The sequence below is a fragment of the Anoplolepis gracilipes genome, chromosome 2 (assembly GCF_047496725.1).
Source record: "Anoplolepis gracilipes chromosome 2, ASM4749672v1, whole genome shotgun sequence".
NCBI lineage: Eukaryota > Metazoa > Arthropoda > Insecta > Hymenoptera > Formicidae > Anoplolepis > Anoplolepis gracilipes.
The window spans coordinates 18,543,801-18,559,904 of NC_132971.1; the positions used below are offsets into that span (position 1 = coordinate 18,543,801).

Below are 16,104 nucleotides of genomic sequence, written 5' to 3' on the forward strand. Positions count from 1 at the left end.
TGAATAAGATTCATCAAATATACCGTTTTATACAAATAGATGGTATTATAACGAATACGTGGCCGAATGATTTTAAGAAAGGAAAGCTTACTTACATTTTGCGAGAAATTGTCTGGAGTTTTACATTTTGGAACATATTTGCCATAGAAATATCATTTATGTGTGCAGTATATAAATATTGGGGCGATGTAACAACCATCATGAAGGCTCTGGCGCAATTTTCCGCTGGAATGGAGATGCTACTTAATCTCCTCATATTCAAATTAAAAAGTGCGCACATACAGGTATTTTTGATGCATTAACTGTTATTCTTATATGTTATTGTGAAGCGAATTATATTTTATATAGTTGTATATATTTAGCTTTATTAATTATTACATCAGTGTACATAATTTTTAATAATTATTAATATAAAGATGTTAATTAAATTTAGAATCTTCTGAAAGAAATAGAAGATTTTCTTCTCAATTCTAACGACATTGAAAGAACGATTTTGCAGAAATATACGAATCGTTATTTCTGCTTTTCTGTATTTGTCGTAATATGCCACTGCTCAGTCGCTATCGCCTTTTCTTGCGGTCCTATTTTTCTTTCAAATAAGTTTCCTCTTGAAGGATGGTATCCGTTTTCTACTGAATCACCGATTATAATATGTATCATCTACTTTACACAAGTTTACATTGTGGTACAAGCTGCATTTCATTTTATTGTAAATTTTATATTTGCCATATTTTTTTTGTATTCATCTGCAAGATTAGAAATGTTATGTTTAAAAATACAAAATGCAAAGAATAAAAGGCAAATAAATTCATGTATTAAGAAACATCAGAAAATAATCAAGTAAGTAATCAAGTAATTAAAAATTTACAAAACTTAAAAAATCGTTAAAGTATATCTAAAAATGTAGTAAATTTTTAGATTTTTTGTACATATTTTTATAGTATTGTAAAAATAATAATATAATCAATGTTTTAATATTTTAACATAATAATATTAATATTTTAGCATAATTTAGCATAATATAGTATAAGTGTAATTTAGTATAATAATATAGTATAAGTGTAATTTAGCATAATAATATAGTATAAGTGTAAAATTATAATTTATTTTTCTTAATTAGATTCGTGAATAAAACAAGAAATACCATACAATATACTATTTTCAAAACAAACATTGTGCTAGCATTAGTTATTATTTTTGGTGTTTTTCCAATTATTCGCGTATGTTATCTTTTCATTAACAATTAATTATTTCTCATTATGCTTATTCGCTTTTTGGCAATATTTATTCTAAACTTATTTTTATTATTTAATATAGAAACAACCATTATGGGTATCATCTCAATTTATTTTTATGGTAATCTGTGGATCTCAAAGATTATTTATTACTGCTTTGACTGCTGATGATTTAATCGAAAATGTAATTATTGAACATTTTTCTCTTTTTATTTAGTGAATTAGTACAATTATAAGAAGTATAAATTATATGAATAACATGAATATATTTCATAAATATGAGAGTCGTTACACTTTTACAATTAGTTTGGCAACAAAACTAATAAAGAATTTACTGAAATAATAATAGATTAATAATGATAGTCTCTTGATTCCAGAGTAAAAATGTTGCAATGGAAATGTATAATATACTATGGTTTGAAAAATCACGATATAACACTAAAGATATATGTTTCATGATTCAAAGAAGTCAAATACCGCTTGAAATCAGCATAAGAGGTCTTATGCCAACATTATCCCTTGAATATTTTGCGAAGGTATATTATATTTTATATTATTTTTATAATAACGTACATTATATATCATATAATATAATAAAATTAAAATTAAGAAATATGAATTACTTTTTACAGTATCACGTAGCGATGTTATCTTATTTCACAGCAATGAGAGCAATAATTGGAGACTAAATATTCTTTTAAAACAGTACTTTGTTTAATGATCAGATTCATTGTAAAGTAAAAATCATAGTAATTAATTAATCAATTTTTATTTTTTTGTACTAGGTAAATCTATCGAAAATAAGTTGATCCATATCTAACGAGTTTACATCGGAAATGACTTGAGCTTTTCGTTCAATGCTCTTTTTAAATCATATTTATATAAATAATAAATATAATTAAAATAATAAATAAATAAATAATTTTTTATGTCTAAAAAATGGAATGATTGATAGTATAGATTATGAAACATAAAGAAATACGTGTTGTTGACAACTGTGTAGCGCCAGAATAATATAAGCGTGACAGCGAGCTGGCTTTTCTCGCCACTTGCTAATACTCACACGAATTGGTCGATATTTTTTAATTAATTTCTTAATAATTATTGCGAAAATTGCAAAATGGTAAAGAACCTTCTTATTCAGTTTAATGCCTTCTACTTGCTCACGAGCGTTGATTTAATCTTTACCGGACACTCTGTATGTGTATGTGTGCGTAATAAAACTGTAATAAAAAATTTATATTTTCTTTGTTCTTTACTTTTATTATTTTTTTAATTAAAATAATAAAATTATTTTAACACCTTGTTACAATCAACCTCAGGAGTAGAAAGAAACATAACAATATTGGATTTTCACAAAACACGTTTGTCTATAACATTGCAAAACTTATTTTAAAAAGTCTTTCATTGAATGTAAAAAAATAACGTAAATTCTAAAAAAAGACAAAAATAAAACGCAAAGGTTAGAAACTTTAATGTGCCAATTCTTACTTTTGTCCATAATCTTCTTTACAATTATTTGTTTGATAGATCGAATCTTCTTATCGTCACATTCGAGATTCCACTAGAAAAATCTCGAATTGATAATTAACATTTTGTTAGACAACAGTAATCTCTTGTTTTACACTTTCAGTGTGATTCAAGAACATTTAAAATTTTTAAAGAATTAAAGGAGAGCCGTGACCGAAGAAAATAATGATTGAGAAAATCATCCTCCTTTTTTCACGATGTATTATATTTCGAGATTTTCCTATTAATTTAAACAAATTCTTCACGAGAGGGAAAAAACTTCAACACAAGGTTATCTTATCTAGGTCTGCTTGCCTTGATAAACTCCGTGGTTTCAGTAAGGTTCAGAAGAATGTAATGCTTAAAGATTCATGCAACAGCTTAATATAAACAATTTTTTTTAAATATTGCAATGCATCCTATATGTATATGTAGACAACATGTATATTTATATATATGTATAAAGACGCAAATTTCTATATTGGAACTACATCCGCGCAAATATCTCACAGCTATTAGTCATAACGAATCAGATTTGAGTGTAATCATGAATTTTTGAACTGGAGTAATATAGATAATATAAAATTTTGTATAGTGAATTCTCGTTCGGGAAAAGACTTATCTCTGAAATAGTATTTATTAATCAAGCGCAAAATAATGATCTGCAGAGTGATACCGAAGGTCTACGTCATGCATTTGCGACAATTGTAAAAAAACTGGCCAAAATCTACGTAATTATATTAACTGACATCTTAACTTATTTATTTATTCATTTTTTTATTTATTAAAATTATAATTCATAAAAATAAAGTTTAAATTTTTCTCGCTGTCTTTTCTCTTGTTATTAATTAAGATCAAGTTGATCAGTATTTATCAGATCGCTGCACCGGCTAATGCACACGAGTCAATGACATTCTGGTATGACTAATCGGTTTGCGCAGGCTCTGTGCAAGTTTTAATGAGTCGTTTCCTCGACTATCCATCTTATTTCAATTTTCAAGCTTAATTCTAGAAAACTGCACAAAGAATGCGTTCGTCGGATTCACTTATTCACTCCTTCTGACGCTTAGTAATCGTAACTAAATATAAAATTTTTATATGTACCGAGTAACTAAAAATTGTTTGGAAGAAAAAATTATTATTCTATTGTAAATAAATTCTAAATTACAAGTTTTATAAAAAAATGTTAAGATAAAAGGTGGAAACAATTTTTAAGGCAGTATTTATAACTTAAATATTTAAAATAAAAATAGCAATATAAATATTTTTCTAAACGGTACTTTGTTTAATAATCAAATTGTAAAATAACATAATAAAATTATTTATAAAATAACGTAATCTATTATTAAGATAATATCTGACGGTATTGTTAACAGAATAGTTCTCTGTGTGTGCGCGCGCGCATGTGTGTGTGTGTGTGTTTGTACAGATAATAATAATTATAATTACTATTAACATACAAAATTATTATATTCTATTATTATATTTAGTACAATGCATGTTTAATATATTGAGTATTCTGAGTAACTTTTTGACCGTCTTAGACTGTCAATGTTCTTGTCTGGTAGTCAAAGTATGGCGAATTACCAAATAATTAGATTTGACACAATTTGCATTGTAAAGTAAAATCGCTTTTCTTACTTTAAATGTTCTTATCTTGCCAAATATGAGACATTTTCATTTCATTATTTCTGTCTATTTTATCCGCGGTGTTATAGCACAACTATTTGTATAAGATTAAACGTGGAAGTTATTGTATGGAATAATTGTAACAGTGATGCGTGCGAAATTACACAACTTTATTATAATTTTGCGACTTTTTAATTGTTTACGCTGAAGAGGGCTCAAAAAAAGAAGCTAGAACGTTCGTTTGTATCATTGATTTATATTTTTATAAACTGTGTTATATTTAATCAACATATTATTTATTAAATCATTTCCTATCAAATCATTTGACTAATTATGCGATATATTTTACTCTCTATAGACTAATTTCGATTCTTAGTTTATTCTGAAAAGAGAGAGAAAAACTCTCGTGTTACATATTAACAATAACACGATTGTGGATAATGTCATTGCATAAATTTTAACAAGTAAATTTATTTTTATTTTTTCTTTTATGTATATATTTACGTATACCGCAAAGAATTTTTGGATTCGAGAGATTCCCTTGTCAGTATTATAATCATGACAACATACGTTAACATGACGTAAGATTATTAGGTCATGATGTCTGATTATTAACATTTTTCCCACATATCATGTCTATAATATAATATTAGCTATTGGAATAGAAAAAATTATGCGCAGCTAATGAAAATCCATGCAAAGGACAAAGATGTTCCCTATTCACAATTTATGAGTACGGATATGCATTAAATAGCGATTTCAATGGTCTCACACACACAAAGATACTCAGAAGAAAGAATAGAACTGTCTTCTCATGCTTTTGTCAATATTTTGACATATATATATCTCTTTTCAATACATCTTTAAATTTCCTACTTGATCTGAAAATAATATATCTTTCATGTCATTTACAATCAATGCTAATCTACGTTTGAATAAATAATTGTTATTAGAATTTTGTTAGAATAATTTATTAATTATGACTGTTCAACATCAAATATGTTTACGATATTGTCTTGTTAATAAATGAGCTATCAATTTACACCATTAATATACTTATACTTACCACATCCAATTTACAATTTCATTAGAAGCATTTTATGCTAGAGAAAACATCAAACGTGTTTCTTGATTCTTGCGTTTTGTATTCTTTGAATAATGGCACAGTTATATTTAAAAATACATCAAATATACCGTTTTATACAAATAGGCGGTATTATAACAAATATGTGGCCGAATGATCCTAAGAAAGGAAAGCTTACTTTAATTTTGAAAGAAATTATCTGGTATTTTACATTCTTGAACGTACTTGTCATAGAGATGTCATTCATGTGTGTTATATATAAATATTGGAGCAATGTAACGACCACGATGACGGTTCTATCGCAATTTTTTGAAGGACTGGAAATACTATTCAATCTTCTCATATTCAAGTTAAAGAGAACGCGCATACAGGTATTATACAGTATATTAATTTTTATTCTTATATGTTGTTATTCTTAGGGTGAATATATACATTAGCGAGCAAACGCGGAAACGAATAGTGAACGCGAACGTTTAAATATTCGCGTTTGCGTTCAAAAGTTGTTTGTTCCTTTTTTTGATTGCACCGAATACTAGCATTCGACCAGATTAGACATTTGCTACAGTAAATTAAGATTTTAATACAATACATAAAAAAAGTAATTAAAATGAAACGTTCGCGTTCGCTTTTTGTTCGATATTCGTTCGCTAGGTGTATACGCAACCTTATATGTGTCGTGGAACGAAGTATATTTTGTATAGTAGTATATTTGTCTATTACTCAATGTTACGTCATATTTAATATTTAAATGGATAAATAAAAGTTTTTCAAACATTAATAAAATCTTATGAACTTTTATGTGCACTAATTATTATCAATATCAAAAAAATATTATGTTGTTTATAACTTTATTTTTTTTATATTACATTATTGTATATAATTTTTAATTTATTAATAAAGATAATATTAAATTTAGAGCCTCCTGAAGGAAATAGAAGATTTTCTTCTCAATTCTAACGACATTGAAAGAACGATTTTGCAGAAATATACGAATCGTTATTTTTGCTTTTCTGTATTTGTTGTAATATGCAACTGTTCAGCCGCTATCATCTTTTCCTGTGGGTCTATTTTTCTTTCAACGAAGTTTCCTATTGAAGTATGGTACCCGTTTTCTACTGAATCACCGATTGTAATATGTATTCTTTATGTTATACAAGTTTACATTGTGATTCAATCTTCGCTTAATTTCATTGTGAATTTTATATTTGCCATGTTTTTTTTATATTCATCTGCAAGATTAGAGATGTTATGTTTAAAAATACAAAATGCGAAGAATAAAAGGCAAATAAATTCATGTATTGAAAAACATCAGAAAATAATCAAGTAAGTGATTAAAAACCTATAAAATTCCTTAAAAGTATAAATTTTAAAAAATGTATTAAATTTTTAGATCTTTCTTATATATATATATATTTATGGTATTGTAAACATAATAATATAATCAATTTGTTAATATTTTAATATTTTAATAATATTAATATTTTAGTATAATTTAACAAAATAATATATAGTATAAGTATTAAAATTATAATTTAATTTTTGTGATTAGATTCGTGGATAAAACAAGACATATTGCACAATATACTCTTTTCAAAACAAACATTATGGGAGCATTAATTATTATTTTTGGTCTTTTTCCGATTATTCACGTAAGTTATATAATTATTTTTTATTCTTACTATTTCTTAGTTATTTCTTATTATGATCACATTTCGCCTTCTAGCAATATTCATTCTAAACTTATTTTATTATTTAATGTAGAAACAATCATTATTGGTATCATCTCAATTTATTTTAACGATAATCTGTGCATCTCAAAGGTTATTTATTACTGCTTGGACAGCTGACGATTTAAACGAAAATGTAATTATTGAAATTTTTTCTCTTTTTATTTAGTGAATTAAGTACAAATTATGTGAATAACATAAATGTATTTGATATATATATATATATATATATCAAATATACATATATCAACTATATAAGAATTGATATATTTATACAATGACTTTGGTAATAAAATTAATAGATGGTTTATTGAATTAATAATAAATTAATAATGATACTCTTACGATTTTAGAGTAAACAGGTTGCAATGGAAATATATAATATACCATGGTTTGTAAAATCACGATATAACATTAAAGATATATGTTTCATGATTCAAAGAAGTCAAATACCACTTGAAATCAGCATAAGAGGTCTTATGTCATTATCCCTTAAATATTTCGTTAAGGTATATTATATCTTTTTTATAATAACATACACTGTATATTATACATGTAATAAATATAAAGCTTGATACAATAAAAATAAAGAATTATGAATTATTTTTTTACAGTATCACATGGAGATGTTGTCTTATTTCATAGCAATGAGAACAATAATTGATGATTAGATATTTTAAAACGATACTTTATTTAATGGTCAAATTGTAAAGTAGAATAATCAAATTATTGATAAAATAACACAAATCATATTTAAGATAATACCAGTCTAATTGTTGTTAATAAAGAAATTTTACACGTGTATATTTGTATAGAGCATTTTTATTTTAGAAAAACACGCTGAGATACTTTGAAAATAAATAATATAGGTTTTGCAAATTAAGCAAACATTCCACGAAAGTGTATTGTAAAACTTATTTTATGACCAGGAAAGGTGAAGCTATGTCATTGCCAAAAGAATATGCAAACAGATGTCATAGTTAACTAATCATTAATTTTTGTCTAGCACGTAGTGAATCTACATAAAAAATAAGTAGAACCTTGTCTAACGAATTTATATTGAAAATACAATAAATTAAGCGTTTCGTCCAATGCACCTTGTAAATTATATTTTATAATTATTAAATAATTAAATTAATAAATAACTTGAATAATTTCTTGTGCTTGAAATATGAAACAATTGGTAGTGTAGATTATGAGCCATAAAGAAAGACCTGTTGTTAACAACTCTGTGTAGCGAATTAAGTAAGCGCAAAAATAATAGCAGAAACCTACGATTGAACATACGCTGTCCATTTTTTTAAGTTTTATTATTGTTATTCCGTTTTTAACTGTTTTACCTGTAGATATGTATTATTTACTACGTAAAAATAAATATTTGGCATTATTTAGATATGCAAATATTTTTAAATATATTTGTCAGTATATAATAATAGTGAAATAAATGAAATATTTTTACTTTTATTTTTATTTTTGAAGCTAAATATATATTTTCTTTCTTAAATAATGTAATAATTACTTTATGTGATAATTATGTTGACATTGATTTTGTACATTGGATCGGATGATACTATGACTTACCATATAAACATTAATATTGAAAACATAAATATTTTCTACAGCATATATCTTATGAGTGCATATGCTATGCGATCACAATTTGATGAACAAATATTACTGGAAAAATTAACTTCATTTACATTTACGAAAACAATTTTTCCTGTTAATTTAACTTATACCATACAATTGTGTCCGATTTAATGTATAAAATCAATATCAACATAATTATTACATTAATTAATTATCATATTATTTAAGAAAGTTTCAGATAATGTATATAAAGCTCTAAAAATACAATTAAAAATATGTTTCTCTAAAAATATTTTAATAACCAAAAAATTATTTAACAAAAAAGCTTTTGCACTGTATATAGCACAAAAAAACTTTTTTCTCTTTTCAAAAAAAGTCTTTTAAAAAATATTTAACATATGTAAATATATTGTATGTATTTCCAAAGAAAAAGAGAAAGAGAAAAAGAGAAAGAGAGAACATGATGGAGAGAATGTGTCCTTTCAATTATCTTTAATAAATTTTCAATAAAAGTATTTGGAAAAAGAACTAATTTTTACAAATGATAAGATAATGATAATTAAAGTTGGAAAGGTTACTTTATAAAAGTAAATCGTTAGCATTACTAATTTTAAAACAGTTACCGAAAAAAAGTAACTGTAATGTTACAAGTACTTCTCAACCCCGATAATAATAATAATAGATTAAATAAACACTTTATGAATTGCTTAACTAAAACTTCTCAGCATTTCAAAAAAAAATCTTTTTTTTTCTATTTTATTTTTCTTTGATTACTTTTCCCTTGAATTGATATACTTTACATCAGCAAAATTTGATTTTTAATAGTAATTTTGAAATTACTTTTTGCAAGAACTTTTATTTCTTAATAATTTTTAATATAAACAATAAGAAATATCCTTTTAAAGATTACAAAAACATAACAACATATATTAACATTATAACAGTAAGACCATTGTTAGATTATGGTACCTGATATTAGATATATCATATGAAATTTACCTACATATTCATGTCTATACAATACAATGCTAGAATGAAAAAGAAATTATGCACAGTTAATGAAAGATCAAATATACAATATGTTCCTTATCTATAATTTTTGAATATAAACATGCATCAAATAATGATTTTAGCAGAATAGTGGCTCTGTTAATACTTTAAAATAAATCATATTATTTCTCTACCTTAAAAAGTAGTACTAGAAATGTTAAACATAAAACGCTTAACCCAGTTTATTGAATTTAACAAATTAATATATTTTTGGTTACTGCATACACACACACACACACACATACAAACACATACACACACACACACACACACACACACATTCAACATAAAATTTTATACAATACTTATAATTATTAGTATACAAAATTTTTGTATACTATTATTATATGTTTAACATAGTCCTGTACCTTGATTATTCTAAAAGGCATGTAAGATTCCCGTTATATCTACGATACAATTGTCAATAACATTATTATTTATATTCTCGACAATTTCAATTCGATATGAAGCAATTGCCTACAAGTGTTAGAAAATATTATTTTGTAAAATTAAAAAAATACTTACTTTAGCATTATTTCAGATTTTATAGTAAAAAATTTAAGAAATGTTGTTTATAAAAATATGTTAAATAAACTGTCGATTATACAAGCTGTATCGATTCTTGGCCTATAATAATAAAAATTAAGAAGAAATATTTTTGACAAGGAATACAATAATATTTGTCTGTACTTTATCTACACTATATTCTATATATTCTATACTACATCTGGAATTTTATTAAAATAGAGAATTATTTATTTTACGATACATAGCAACTCAAGCGACGTTTAAAGAAAATATCAGTTTCGATCAGCTTTACCCTGTCTTATTACTAATTTATAATGGTCATTTCTTGAAGCTATAATTTGGTTTTAATATGTTTGTGGAACATAAAATATGCTATCTATTAAGCTCCCCATCCATATATTAAATATTCATAACTTTAATAATGAACTTCAACTTCTCTATACTTCTTAATTGCGTTCCGAAATACTAAAATAACGTATATTGAATGTTTAATGATAAGAAGTCTAGTACATAGCTCGGGTTGTATTTGAGAATTAATTACACGCAGAAATGGTACGTTTTAGTCTGAAACCTCAACAAGTACTTCAGATTCTTGAAATATTAGGAGTACTATCCAGTACATCGCCAAAACCAATATCTGGAAGATTTTACAACATTCTTCGAAATATTTTTTGGTGCTTTATTTTAGGCAATTTTATATTTCAATTAATCGGCAATTTTCTCTACATTTATCACAATTTAAATGACATTATGATACTAAAATCTATATTAATAGTTGCTTGTGTTACTGATGGGCTCCTAAATCTTATATTATGTCAAATTCAGAAAGAGCGACTTCAAGTAGGTTTCTATTATTTTAAATAAAATATAAGAAATAAAAACGTTTAATAATTAATGTGCAAATTAAACAAAATTAAAAAATGCTTCAAATCCGAAAATAATAAAATATTATATAAAGATTACACAAGGTTCTTATAAAAATTGTAAAAGATTTTTATAATTTTTTTAATAAATAATTAATATTTTAAAGAAATTTTTTAATTTTCTTATTTTATCATAAATGTATTTATGTTTAATTTAATTATCACATTTAATTTTATGTTAAAATATGTCATTAATAAATGTAATCTTATCTTTTACTATTTAATATATCTCATTAAAATTTATATACAGTATTGCTTTAAATATATAGAATATCATATTTATCATTTTAAAACATCTGTTTTTAAGAATAAAAAAAGATCTCTGAAAAAAATTATATTATTTAAGTAACCAACTATATGATAACATAAAAAAGTTATTGTTGCTTTTTTTTGTCAATATCACTTCAAAATCATTATTGTTTTTTAAAATTAAATTATGTATTTTGATCTGATGATGTCCAAGCAGATTTTAAAAAAATTCAAAATATAATACCATAATTGTCAATATAAAAAATAAAAAGAAATTTGAAATAAAAAAAGCAACAATTATAAACTTTTGACATTTATTTTGTAATTTATATTCAAAATAATAAGTAATATTTATCTCATATATTTTTAAACACGACAAATAAATAATCTTATTTTTTCACTTAAATTAAAATGTGCATTCTTCTAAATGTGCATTTTTTCATATTATTTAATATTATTGTAAAAATGTTTTTCCTTGACAATTGATATAACGATACTAGAATTATCAGTCGATAAAGCCTAAGAATGTACACTACTATTGTAAATATCATATTCTCTAATCGTCTGATTGGGAATAGAAAGCTGTCCAGAGCAAACATACTTGCTCTGGTCAGCTCGTTTATCAAATTTAACATTTAAATAATCTAACATCTTTCTGTAGAAAAAAAATATTAAAAATAATTATTTAAAACAACATATCATTATAATACCAAAGCCATATTTTGGATAGATCTCTCTGTAAACGATACTTTTAATTAATTTCCAATTTTTTTATATTTCCAAAAAAAAAGAGAATGTTTAAGATATTTGTAATAAATGGAATAATATATGTATAATTTGCACGAAAACATAATATATGTATGTGTAATGTGTGTGTAAACAAATTTATTTACAGTATCTTATAGAAGAAATTGAAAACTATCTACAAACTGCCAATACGAATGACATAAATATTCTACAGAAACATTTGAATCGTTATATGTTAGTAATGGCAACAAATACATTTGTGCTTTCCTTTGCTGGATTAATCATCTGTTTTCGTCCTTTAATCACAAAAGAACGTTTTCCTGTTGACGTGTGGTACCCATTTTTTATGGATATACCATTGAGATCATTTTTAATCTATGTCTCGCAAATTTTTTGTGGCATAGAATGTGTTTTATGCTTAAATACCGATAGTTCAATCGCCATGTTTCTTTGCTATTCGACCGCTAGACTGGAAGTATTACAACATAATTTGGAAAATACGAAAACTAAAAGTTTTATACACGCATGTATTAAAGAGCATCAAGATATCATCAAGTGAGTAGCGTACTTATTTTAATATTATAAAAAAATATTTCTATTTATTATGTTTTATATAAATTTTGTCGTTATAACAGTGTTAAACATATTTCAATACTGTACATTATGTGTATATATACATTTTTAGCAAAAATTAGAGGAAAACCTAATTTTTTTTAAACATAGACAAAATTTAGCCAGCTGCAACTTCGGTAAAAATAAACAAAATTTAAATCCAAAAAAGAATTTTAAAACTTAACATATCTACTTTATAATACTTACTATTACTATTATTATATGTTTCTCTAATTGTAAGTATGGTAAATTTTACATATAGAAAAATAAACTGAACAAAATAAAAAAATTTCATCTCATTTTGAGCCTGTTTTGAGAAAGTCGCTAATTTTTACATTATTTTTTCTATTTGCATCATATCTATATGTTTAAAAAAAAATTGGCTATTATAATATTTAATAAACAAAAATTTTAAGAATCTGTTTTCTAAATTGTAATGCACAATGATTAATAGTGTTATAAGCAATCAATGCTCATCTTTTATGTAATCCATGATAACTCAAAATAAAAAATCTTAAAAATATTTTTAAAAAATGATTTGATAGAACTTTAAGTTTTTACATTAGAAAAAAAATTTTTGTAGATTTTTTTGGAAAACATGACGGACTCACAAAGTGAGACAATTTCTTATTTTTTCTAGCTTGTAGTTTTCTATATGTGAAAATTATCAAAAAAACACAAAAATAATAATAACTGTTAGAAAGTAAAGATTTTAAACTTGTTTTTTTAAAATGTAAAACTTTTCTTTGAATTTAAATTTCATTCATTTTTAACGAAGTTACAAATAATTGATTTTTGATTATTTTTTTAAGAAAAATTAGATGTTTCTCTCATTTTTGCGAGAAGTATGTATGTGTGTATGTATGTGTATGAATGTACACACTAGCAGAAATATTTAGAAAAACACTTTTAGCTAAAAGATATACATAATATTTTATACATTTATTTATTAATTTGTAATAAACAAGACATATTACAAATTTTTATACCATTCTGCTTATTGTCCAAATATTAGATTTGTTGAACTGACCGAAGCTACGACACAATATTTTATTCTAAAACTCAATCTTACCATGGGCACAACTATAATTTGTAGTCTCTTTCCATTAATTATTGTAAGTTTATCAACGAATTCTTAACTATTTATAGCTTCTTTTTTGTTAATATATTTATTATTTAAATTATATTTAAGATCAGTATTTTTATTTAAAAATAAAAGCTTTCTTTTATTTTTTTTCACACTTTAAAATATTAATTTTTTTCACGCTTTAAAATATTAAGAACTTAATTTTATTTCCAAGGCGGATCAATCTTTGACTGTAAAATGTCAATTTATGTTTACATTTCTTAGTGCGTGCAAACGATTTTACGTCAGTGCCTGGTCAGCAAATGATTTGACTGAAATGGTAAATGATTTATTAAATATCTAGTTTTTTTATATTTCAATGTATTAATATGTGCCAGTTTGTCGATTAATTATTGTGACAAAAAAAATAAAATATTGATAACAAGATTTTATTATAGTTATCTAATTAGTTTATTTTGCAAAATTTTAGAGCAAACAGATAGCATACAGCTCTTCATTTGAAGACTATATGGCACCAGAAACAGTAAATGAATTTTTGTTTATAATATTGAGAAGTCAAAAACCTCTTACAATATCGATGGCAAGTTTTCTTCCCATTCTCTCTTTAGAATATTTTGGAAATGTAAGAAAGATTTATATTTATTAAATGTCGTAATATAATATTATATGTCATACTATACTAAAAATAAATTATTCACATTCGTATTATTTTGCAGTTTATGACAAAGGCTTTTTCTTATTTTACGGCAATGAAGAGTATTATTAATACTTAACTCTATATATACCTATATATTTAGATACGGTTTAATGCATAATCCTGTATTATTATAGTTATTATAGCATTTAATTTGTTTAGCAATTATTCTAGAAACTGCTGTTGCACATATTAAAATATAAGTAATTATTCTTTTTGCAATATAATTTTATTAATTTAAAAATTTTCAAGACTTTATTTTATTTTAAAAAACAAAGCTTGAAAATTATATCTATTAAATAAAAATGTACATTTTTCTTTCTAAAGAATTTACACTAATAAATGTTATATTTATTGTGCAAAAATACAAAACGTATACAAAATTATTAAAAAACCTTTTCAAAAAAAAAAGAATAGAAACGCTCAGTTTTTAAAAGATCCCAAAGCATATAAAAATAATATTTTAACTTTAGTCGTTAAATCAATACATCAATAGTTTTACTTATAAAGAATTTTACAAAAATCAATAATTAAGCTGGATAGAGATAATATTAGTTATATATAACAATAATAAATATTATACATATATATATATATGTACATACTTCCATAACTAAAATATGAGTCAACAATAGATAAAAATAAAATTAGTTTTGACTTTTTTGGTTTTGTGACTAATAGTCAAAAGAAATATATTTATGATAATAATCATAAAATATAAAATATATGTCAATTATATTATCATAAAAATGCATATTAGGGGACTCCTCAATGATCTTGATCTTGACAATGTTGTGACATTCACAAATTTTAGTCATTGCTTGTTGTTTATTAAAAAGTTATTAACAAGTAAAAAAAAGTATAGTTTTTTTTTAAGTTATAAGTAATTAAAGTTTCCTAATGATATTACGCAGAATTCACGAGTTCAAGCCCATAATTACATTCACATACATATCAATATGTCGTATGTTATTGATTTTTATAAAATAGATAAGGAATTGACAGATAATAAATTACTTTCCACACACAAATTCTTCTTTAATCAAAACCAAAACAAATCATTTTTTAAAAATGTGCAAAAATTAGGTTTATAATTTATATTTTATGTAATTTATCCTAAACAAAACATTTACTGTATGTGTATGTGTATGCGTATGCATATAAATGCGTAAGTGTGTATGTATATGAAAGATTAATATTTAGGGAAATAATATTTAATATTTTTATATTTATATACTAACAATAGAAGTTACTAAAGATATAATGTTTTACAAATAAATAGTTTAATTAATAGTAATTGAGTAAACTATTAATTTGTAAAATAGATGACTAATAGTTTTTGATCGTATAGACTTTATGACAATTATTGTATATAATAATAATGAAATAAAAATAACATTTTTATTAGAAATTATTTTACTAATATTTTAAGCAATTATT

The 16,104-nt window shown here is 23.9% G+C and overlaps 2 protein-coding genes across 2 annotated transcripts; both read left to right on the forward strand.

Annotated features, from left to right (window-relative positions):
• Window positions 1–200: 200 nt before the first annotated feature.
• LOC140676279 (uncharacterized) lies at window positions 201–1,924 on the forward strand. Its single transcript, XM_072911170.1, has 5 exons — window positions 201–284; window positions 434–709; window positions 1,318–1,419; window positions 1,613–1,771; window positions 1,868–1,924. Exons 1-5 carry the CDS (start codon window positions 201–203, stop codon window positions 1,922–1,924), a joined length of 678 nt encoding a protein of 225 aa, XP_072767271.1.
• Window positions 1,925–10,810: 8,886 nt separating this feature from the next.
• LOC140662822 (odorant receptor 30a-like) lies at window positions 10,811–14,774 on the forward strand. Its single transcript, XM_072886476.1, has 6 exons — window positions 10,811–11,192; window positions 12,420–12,826; window positions 13,899–13,998; window positions 14,185–14,289; window positions 14,440–14,592; window positions 14,687–14,774. Exons 1-6 carry the CDS (start codon window positions 10,902–10,904, stop codon window positions 14,741–14,743), a joined length of 1,113 nt encoding a protein of 370 aa, XP_072742577.1. The 5' UTR covers window positions 10,811–10,901; the 3' UTR covers window positions 14,744–14,774.
• The last annotated feature ends 1,330 nt before the right edge of the window (window positions 14,775–16,104 follow it).